The 10,495-nt window shown below is 38.1% G+C and overlaps 1 protein-coding gene across 1 annotated transcript in view; it reads left to right on the forward strand.

Annotated features, from left to right (window-relative positions):
* Nucleotides 1-8,824, forward strand: part of OSBP (oxysterol binding protein) — a gene marked incomplete at its 5' end in the record, with an annotated part of 33,790 nt that extends 24,966 nt beyond the window's left edge. Inside the window, 4 exon segments of the mRNA XM_008572492.1 lie at nt 4,853-4,987; nt 5,704-5,885; nt 6,668-6,888; nt 6,971-8,824. Coding sequence (XP_008570714.1) covers nt 4,853-4,987; nt 5,704-5,885; nt 6,668-6,888; nt 6,971-7,113 — 681 coding nt within the window.
* Between the last annotated feature and the right edge of the window lie 1,671 nt (nt 8,825-10,495).

Here is a 10,495-nt window from a genome sequence, read left to right on the forward strand (position 1 = left end):
GGTTAAGATCCCCTTACCAGTCATCTTAAAAAAAAAAAAAAAAAAAAAAAAGTTTAATGAAACAACCATTCAGCCTGTTGATTTCTGTGTCAGTCACACTCCAGAGTTCTGTGGACCTTGGATTTGCACCTGAGCGGCACCCTAGTCAAAAAACTCTACTTGTATATTTTACTTATTGTCCCAATCTATGCTTTTTGATTGGAGTGTAATCCAGCTTACATTTATTATAATTACTGGTAGGGTAGGGTTTATATCTGCCATTTTGCAAATTGTTTTCTATACATTTTATGTCTTTTTTTGTTCCTCTTTTTCTCTCTTATGGCCTTCATTTGTGTTAAATAGATATTTTTCCAGTGTGCCATTTTAATTCCCCTCTCATTTTCTTTATATTTTTTAAAGGTATTTTTATAGTGGTTACCCTGGGTATTATAATTAACATCTTAACTAATACTAACTTAATTTCAATAGTACACAAAATCTTTGTACCTGATATATCCATTATCTTTCCCTTACTTTGTGCTTTTATTTTTATACAAATTATATTTTCGTACATTATAATCCCATCAACACAGTTTTATAATGTTGCTTTGTGCCATTGTCTTTTTTTTTTTTTTTTTGTGGTGACTAGCTGGCACAGGGATCAAACCCTGAACCTTGGTGTTATCAGCACCACACTCTAACCAATTCAGTTGTCTTTTAAATCATATGAGAAAAAAAAAAAGAAAGATTTGCAAGCAAAAACTACATTTATATTGTCTTTTATATAGTTTAACTGTTATTACCTTTACTGGTCTCTTCATTTCTGAATGTGCATTTAAGTTACTGTCTAGTGTCATTTAAGCCCGAAGGACTCCCTTTATTTATTTAAGTATTTCTTGTAAGGCACATCTGCTAGCTCTCGATTCTTTCTGTTTTTGTTTCTCTGGGAATGTCTTAAGTTCTCCTTTGTTTGTGTAGTATAGTTTTGCTGGATGTAGAATTCTTGCTTCAACATCTTTTCCCTTCAGTATTTTGAATATGTCATCCCACTGTCTTCTGGGCTCTGTTTATTTATTTATTTTTTTCCTTCAAATTTTTTATTGTGGCAAAGTACATGTAATGTAAAATTAAGCATCTTAATCATTTTTAAGTGTACAGTTCAGTGGTATTACATACATTTATAAAGTTGTGCAACCATCACCACCATTCATTTCTAGAACTTTTCATCTTGTAAAACAAATGCTATACCCATTAAACAGTAATTCCCCATTCTCCCCACCCTGCAGATCCTGGAAACAACCATTCTACTTTCTGTCTCTATGATTTTGACTACTCTAAGTACCTTATATAAGAGGAATCGTACAATATTTGTCTTTCTGTGATTGTCTTAATTTCACTTAGCATAATGTCTTCAAGTTTCCTCCATGTTGTAGCAAATGTCAGAATTTCCTTCTTTTTTAAGGAATAATAATATTCCATTGTGTGTGTGTATATACTACATTTTGCTTATCCATTCATCCATTGATGGACACGTGGGTTGCTTACAATGTTTTGGCTCTTGTGAATAATGCCTCTATGAACATGAGTATACAAATACCTCTTTGAGACCCTGCTTTCAATTCTTTTGAGTATATATGCAGAAATGTAATTGTTGGATCACATGGTAATTCTATTTTTAATTTTTTGAGGAACAGCCATATCATTTTCCACAGTGACTGTACCATCTTACATTCCCATCAACAGTGCACAAATGTTCTAATTACTCCACATCCTTGTCAGTACTTTTTTTTTTTTTAATCATCCTAACGGGTGGTATCTCATTGTGGTTTTGACTTGTATTTCCCAATAATTAGTGATGTTGAGTACCTTTTTGTGTGCTTATTAACCATTTGTATATCCTCTTTGGAGAAATATCTATTCAAATCCTTTGCCCATTTTTGAATTAAGCTGTTTTTTGTTGTTGACTTATAGAGGTTGTCTATATATTCTGGATATTTACTTGTTATCAGACATATGATTTGCAAATATTTTCTCCCATTCTGTAGGTTATCTTTTTACTCTGTTGTTATTGTCCTTTTGTGCACAAAATTTTTTAATGTTCAAGAAGTTCATTTTATCTTTTTGTATGTGTGTGTGTCTTTGGTGTCACATCTAAGAAATCATTGCCAAGTCCATGTCATGAAGTTTTGCTCTTTTCTTTTAAGTGTTTTATAATTTTAAGTCTTACATTTCAGTCTTTGATCCATTTCAAGTGAATTTTTATATGGTATTAGGTAAGGGTCCAACTTCATTCCTTTGGATGCAGATATCAAGTTTTCCCAGAACTATTTGTTGAAAAGACTGTCCTTTTCCAATTAACTTCTTGGCATCTTTGTCAAAAATCATTTGACCAAGTATGTGAGTGTTAATTTCCGAGCTCTTCGTTCTGTTCCATTGGTCTGTATGTCTGTCATCATGCCAGCATCACACTGTTTTGATTACTATAGCTTTGTAGTAAGTTTTGAAATCAGGAAGTACAAATTCTCCAGCTTTGTTATTCTTTCTCACAATTGTTTTGGCTATTTTGGGGGGTACCTTGAGAATTCCATGTGAATTTTACAGTTAGTTTTCCTATTTCTGCAAAAAACATCATTGGGATTTTGGTAGGGATTTCACTGAAGATTGCTTTGTGTGGTATTGAAATTTTAAATATCAAGTCTTACAATCTATGAATAAGTGATGTGGTTACATTTATTTCTGTCTTAACTTTAATTTCTTTCAGCAATGTTTTGTAGTTTTCACCTCTTTGGTTAATTCTTAGCTATTTTATTCTTTTGATGCTATTGTAAGTGGAATTGTTCTTAATATGCTTTTCAGATTGTTCATTGTTAGTGTATAAGAAATGCAACTGATTTTTGTGTTGACTTTGTACCCTTCTGTTTGCCAAATAATTTATTAGTTCTAATACTTTTTTTTGTTTGTTTTGTGTGTGTTGGTAATCTTTAGCATTTTTTACATATGAGATCACATCATCTGTGAACACAGATAATTTTACCTCTTTCATTCCATTTTGGATGGCTCTTATTTCTTTTTCTTGCCTAATTGCTCTGGCTAGAACTTCCAGTCCTACGTTGAGTAGAAGTGGTGAAAATTGGCATCTTTGCCTTGTTCTTGATCTTAAGAGATCTAAATTATCTTAGGAATAGCTTTTAGTGTTCACCATTGAGTATGCTGTTTGCTGTGGGATTTTCACATGTGGCTTTTATTATGTTGAAGCACTTTCCACGCATTCCTAGTTTGTTGTGTGTTTTTATTATGAAAGTGTGTTGAATTCTGTCAAGTGCATTTTCTGTATCAGTTTGGATGATTGTGTTGTGGGGCGAATGCACAGAGGAATCCAAGAACAGCGTCAGTGTTGTAGTTTTATAGCTCTTTATTTTAGTGTTGCAGCTCTTTGTTCAGTGTTACAGCGCCTCTTTTTGCTTGCAAGCAAAGAGCACTAGGGAGCAAGAACTCCTAAACCAGCATCTCTGGGAACAGAGGAAAAGACCCCCCTACATAGCCTAAATTCCTACCCTTTTCCCTCACAGGTTCCCATTCAGGCCCTGTTATGTAAATGAGGGATGCTGTCCTGCTCATTTTGATTGGCTGCTCGACAGAGAAGCCATGATGCAGAGGAAAGCAGGGTCACGCTATGGAAAAGGAATCCTTTACCGTGAGTATCAGTATGCATGCTGCCCACACCCTGCTTTAACCAAGAATACCTCCTACGTACCTCTTTGCAATATTTAGGACATATGAACTGGCCCCAGAGTTTTGTTACTGGTTCATCAGTTTCTCCTAAGGAATTTCTTCAGGCAGTAGCTCCACGTCCACCTCTCCAAGTTTCTTTCTTTTTTTTTTTTTAAAGATGACCGGTAAGGGGATCTTAACCCTTGTCTTGGTGTTGTCAGCACCATGCTCAGCCAGTGAGCGAACCGGCCATCCCTATATGGGATCCGAACCCGTGGCCTTGGTGTTACCAGCACCGCACTCTCCCGAGTGAGCCACAGGCCGGCCCCACCTCTCCAAGTTTCTATATCACAAGTTATTATTTACAAATGACCAAATTATAACTTGGTCATTTGTGACTACTCTAAGACTGTGTTGGCACTATGAAGGATACAGGAAAATAATAAACATGCCCCCCCTTTAATCCTTTTATTATTTATTGCCAAGCAGTGTACTACATTCTGGGGATACAAAGTCAGATGAGTTATCCTTCAAGAAGTTATTGTATCGTTGGAGACATATGACACATGTGTAGGTTGAAAAGTATGTAACAAAACACACTAATGTAAGAGATGTACTCAGATAATATTTAATTAATAGATTGCTCTTAAGACAATTGCTGCAATAAATTCAGAAAAGAGAGGGAATGCTATCCTCTGAGGAGTCAGGAAAGGCTTCACAGTGGATATGGGAATTAAGCTGAGTCTTAAAGAGTAGTTTGGGATTCAGAAGATAGAAAGGAGGAGAAAATGAAATGAATAAAGTGAAGAAAGGCCTTCTGTAAGTAACTTTGAAACTATGAGTAGAGTACTTTGATTTAAGCAGAAGAGTTCAATAAAAGGTACTAGTGAGGGACTGGTTTGGAAAAGTAAATTATTATGTGAATTTCAGCATATGTTCTAAAAGTCAAATTTTGCCACCTAACTTGTGACACACATTTCAAAACAAAACAAATGGTCATTTGATTTTGATCCCAACCCGAAATACCAAGATTACAAAGGGATTTCATAGGATTTCCAAGGTTGGCTGAGAGCTGAATCTTAAGCAAGGGAGTGCTAGCATGTAAGACTGAAAAGTAAAGAATTATGAGGCATGAGGTTTGGCAGACATTGAAGTCATTCAGTCTTCATAAAACTAATCTATGATTCTTTTCATTTTACAGTCTGGTGAAATTGATATTGTGAATCACAAAACGGGAGACAAATGTAATCTTAAATTTGTTCCTTATAGCTACTTTTCTCGGGATGTAGCAAGAAAGGTAAGGAAAGTGAGAATTTAAATTGTTTTCACTTAGCATGTATCCCTTAGAAAGCCTTCTCCTTGGGGGCTGGTATGTATATCCATATATATATATATTACACACACATAGTAATTTAAAAAAAATAGAGAAAGAAGAAAGTCAGCAAGAAAGGGACTATATTGCATTATTAAAACAATTTCTTTTCTTTTCTGGGAACGACAATAAGTGAAGAAGTAAAAGTCAACAGCAGTGAAAGATTGAAAATGAGAAACACAGAGGAAGGACTAATAAAAGAATTGCAGGAAGAAGGTGTGGGCAGTTTGACCCCTGTGAATTTTAAGGGAGAGTTGTGTGTTACCACTAAAAAATGGAGGTGTACTGTGAGTTTCTGTGGAAGAGTGAGGAATAGCTGGGGGGTTTAAGTCTGTCTGTGGGTCTCTGATTTCTGGAGAGAAGAAAATATAATTCTGAGTACCAGTCAGATGCTTTTCCTGCATATATCATTGCATCAAAAATCCCTATACAACAGAAAATTATAATGAACCCCCTGAGTCATGGCTCAGTTATTTCAAGTAGTACAAAAAAACCCCAACAAAACCATTGGGTAGTTCCATGGAGTTTGTTATAACAGGATTTAACCAGTATTTACCATAGGACTTTGGTATCCTGCATAGTCAAGTGAGTGAACCCATAGTGAATGCTGTACTCCAAAGCCCTGCTCTCCACACTTGCAGGTGACAGGGGAAGTGACAGATCCATCAGGAAGAGTTCACTTTGCCCTTCTGGGGACATGGGATGAGAAAATGGATTGTTTCAAAGTACAACCAGTCATTGGGGAAAATGGGGGTGATGCTCGACAGAGAAGCCATGATGCAGAGGAAAGCAGGGTCACGCTATGGAAAAGGAATCCTTTACCGTGAGTATCAGTATGCATGCTGCCCACACCCTACTTTGACCTTGACTGTGGAGCAGTATTGAAGGCATTTCTGCCTGCTTTCCCACTTAATTGTGTGAAGGATTAAATAAGGAAAACTGGAACTGTTAGAGAGATTACCAAGATTTACCAAAAAGTAGTCACTATATGGTTTGAGTTGTAGCATGTCTTGTCCCAAGACAGTTTATACTAACCAAACCACATCTGCCAAAAAATACTTTGTGCTTTCTGAAGATCCTTTGGGTTGTGATTCAAAAGGATATTTTTCTATAATTTAGAGCAAAACTATTTAAAAACGGCTAGAGGAGAAAAGTGTCTACCACCTGTTAACAATTTAGCCTAAAGGCCCAGCAACAGCATAAAGGTCCCTGACACAATGTGCACAATTTAGGAAACAAGACAGAGGCCATTTGTCATCACCTAATACGTTCAGTCTGCAGTAATAGCCAAGATTATCCCAGAAAGAGATTAAAAAGAAAGCAAAGGACACAGGAGTGAGGAATTTTTATTCAATAAAATTTTTTATTCTTCCTAATGAATGTAGATAATTTTAGCTGAGCACACTAGAACCCCAGAACACTACTGAATTGGGTAATGCAGGGATGGGGAATGATCTAGTTGGGCTGTCTTAATTAGGGGTACCTGATGTGGTCCTAGATTCTTCCCATTTGTAGAAAAACGTTGCTGATGTGGTCTTGGCAGTGTACTTGTTGCTTCTTAACTAGGCTCTGAGCTCTGGAATTACCTCTTTCTCATCCTTTTAGGAAGAATGCAGAAAACATGTACTACTTCTCAGAGCTTGCTCTAACTCTCAATGCCTGGGAAGGTGGCACTGCCCCCACAGATAGCCGGTTACGGCCTGACCAGAGACTGATGGAAAATGGGCGCTGGGATGAAGCAAATGCTGAGAAGCAGCGCCTGGAAGAAAAACAAAGACTTTCCAGAAAGAAGAGAGAAGCAGAAGCTATGAAAGCCACAGAGGATGGTAACGAACTTGCCTTCCACTCTCATTTTTTGATGTGTGGACAATGCCAGCCCTAATTTTTTCTGTCCTCTTTCCCTTTTAGGCACACCATATGATCCCTATAAGGCACTCTGGTTTGAGCGGAAGAAGGACCCTGTTACCAAGGAGTTAACCCATATTTATAGGGGAGAATACTGGGAGTGTAAAGAAAAACAGGACTGGAATTCATGCCCGGACATTTTCTGAAGTGGCAGCAACAAAAAGGTCCTGGATCTGATGGAGAAGAGGACAGAGGATGTGTGGGAAAGCCACAATTGTGACTTTCTTACCAAGTGCTTTCCTCAAGTTTGTCTTTCTTGACCAATCGTTTTTTCCAAATCAATCACCAGAAGCAGACACCAGTGGTGGTGATTGGCTGGTTGCCTTAGCTGATTGAAACTGAAATCGACATACTAGATACTTATGTTTGTAAGGGAGAGATTTAGTGGCTGAAAGTTAGTGTTATTCCACATCTACAAAGTCAGGTATTCTTGGCTCTTCTTTCTTTCTCTGCCCCCATTTATGAAAATGTCATTCACCCTCCCCTTGAAGTATTCTGCTCAGCCAAGATCTGTGTAAGATTATGATTCAGGGGCATTTTGGTGCTGTTCAGAGCAAGAGCTGATTTTAGAAGTTCCCTTAAAATGAAACACATACTTACCAATGGAGGCATTATGAATGGTTGTGGTGGAGCTTAGGTATAACATGAAATGTGTTCACACATGGGGTCAGTTTAATGGGGTGTCCATGCATAGAGAACTTAGGTATTGGAACACCTACAAGAGGGATTGTTCTGTAGGACTGGAATATTCAGAGGTACATTCTTGGAAGTTTCTATCTTCACTTGTGTAAAACACCCCTCTGCTGTTCTCCATCTTCTTCAACAGCAACTGGAGGCCACTTTGGTGGATGGGAAGAGGGTTGCATTATCCTCACAAAGGGGTTTTACAGACTTCCTCAGGCGGAGAACTTCTGAGAACACAGGCAGGATGGAAGAAGACTGCTAGTCACTTGCTTTCCCAATTCCTCCTCACCCTGATCCTTCCTCACCCACATCCCTCATCGCCTTTCTAGCTTCTCTTCTGTCTGCCGGCACGATACCAATTTGGGCCTGTGCCCCAATGTGGAGCAAAACATTACCTGTCCCATTCTGATGTACTTCAGAATTTGAGAGAAGTTAATCTGGAACAAAAGTTTTCACCATCTCTCAAGCCCTGTGGACTGGAGCCACCTCTGGAATAATGTGTTACATATCTGTATATTATATATATGTAGAGAAAATCTAATTTTTTTGTTTGATTTTCCTCCTTCCCATTGAGAATCTTGTTTTTTGATATAACTTGTCCCCTGGGATTCTCTCTTGGATATGTGTTGATATGGGTTGGCACTCCTCTGCTTTCCATCTTTTAGGGACAGACAGATTTGAAACCTGAGCAGGATCACATCTGGCAGTTACTGAACAGGGACTTTGTCCATGGTTTGTTATCCTGGGGTGCCCACTGCTGTCTAAACTCTGCTCTCCTAATTCCCTGACTCTTGAAAATGAAACCTTAACCTCCTTCCTTCCTTTTTTCTTTCTTTTGTTAGGAAGAGTACAAGTAGAAAGTCCGAGGAGTAATTTCCAGTTTAATTCTGCTTCTGTCCAGCACATAAGCTAAATCCCAAAAGAATTTTCTTCCTAAGGTGTGGGGCTGAAAACACCATCATGTGGAGATAAGAGAACTGCTGCTGTTGGGCCCTGGCTTCCTTCTTAGTCTGTTCTGTATTTGTTTTAGTTGTCTTGTTCAGAAATCTAACCCCTGTGCAACCCACCCTTGGTTGAGGATCACGAATTGAGGTGCCTTCCTTGTATGCTATTTGTTAGTGTTTTTTGTTTCTGTTCCTTAACTGCTGAACCTCAGCCAGTGTGGGTCTGGGGGAAAAATATCATTCCAGAGGAAGCCATCCCTCCAGGAAATTGGATTTATACGTGGTAAATTAATACTTTTATTCCTTCCTCACCATCCCTCCCTTACTTGCTGTGATAAACGTGAGAGGGGAATGACTGCTGGGGAGTTTTTTCCTAAGAACGTTATTCCTAACACAAAGGGTTATGCCAGGGCTTCTTGTAAGGAGGCCCGTAAGAGCAGTGACCTCTTCAGGGGCCTTTAGACAGAGTGGAAATTCCTCAACTAAACTGAACTTCCTGCTTTATCCCCCTTTTCTTCCTCCACCATCAGCACTATATTTCTGGCTTGATCCCCAATCAGATTCCTGCTAATGGAAGAAGCTTAGAGTCCTTCAGGTGGAATAAAGTCCTGTCAAAACAAAACAAAATATATATTTTCAGTTTTTTTGCCTTATTGCTTTTTTTCCAAAAAAAAAAAAAAAAGAAAAAAGAAAACTACTAAATTAAATAATTTTTAAAAAGTCATATTGTTTGATTTGCTTTATTTATTTTTATTGAAACATGATCGTACATTTCTGTGGGGTACAGAGTTGCATATTAGTACCTTTGTACAATATGTGATGCTCTTGTCTGATTTGCTTCCACTTCTACCAGGCAGGAAGTAGTGGTGAGGAGGGGGGGGAAAGCTAGTCCAACGGTGATTTGTTCTGCTTGGGAGTCTGGGAGACCAGGAGCTCTCGTCTTCATGAGAAATTGAAAGAAAAACTGATGTTTCAACTATTCAGCACCACTCTGGAGAGCCCATGAGCAGAACAGTAGTTTTAACAGCCCCTATCACTTCAATGTGACAGAATCATCAATGTCCCACCTTGGTACAGGGGAATAATTGTTAGTGTTTTTGATACTGAGCCTGCTTCACCTCAAAAACTAAAAATTTCCCTGATTAATTTCTGTTGCCCATTTAGATTCTCAGATTCTTAGCTGTTTTATGAAGGGATTCAAATTCTGGTTTTTGAAGCATAAGCAATTGAGTTTTGATTTGAGGACCTTTGAGAGAAGTAACGACAGTGAACATGCTTGTTTAGTTTTCTCTGTAAAGTTCAGGTTCAGGGAAGGAATGGGCAAAGTCACCAAGGGGCCTGGAGAACACTCAGACCAGAGCAAGCACAGCTCCTACCCACATTTATTAAGCATCTGCTTCTGTGGACAGGGTGCTGAGATGGGAAGTCTGAGCATTTTACATGTAAACAATTTTAAAAGGAAAATGTTAAAAATATTCTGAAGATGAAGAAATGAGCTCAAAGAAAACCTAACTTAAGTAAATTCACTCAAGGTCATATAACTGGTTGGTTAGTCACAGTGTTAGAATTCAAAGCTGGGTTTGTTAACCCCTGAGTTTGTGATCTCTGTAACTCCATGCTCCGGGAGAAACTCTCAGGGTAGGAAAGCAGCTAATAGTTGAGCACTTTCCTGCAGATTATATCAAGTGTTAGAATTCAAAGCTGGGTTTGTTAACCCCTGAGTTTGTGATCTCTGTAACTCCATGCTCTGGGAGAAACTCTCAGGGTAGGAAAGCAGCTAATAGTTGAGCACTTTCCTGCAGATTATATCACATCATGCTGAACATTTTAAAAAAATATTTTATCACACAATGTAAACGTTTTTTGTGCTTCTTTATCAATTTCACCCAAACCCTGCTTC

This window comes from Galeopterus variegatus, unplaced genomic scaffold (genome assembly GCF_000696425.1).
Source record: "Galeopterus variegatus unplaced genomic scaffold, G_variegatus-3.0.2 Scaffold793, whole genome shotgun sequence".
In the NCBI taxonomy this organism is placed as follows: Eukaryota; Metazoa; Chordata; class Mammalia; order Dermoptera; family Cynocephalidae; genus Galeopterus; species Galeopterus variegatus.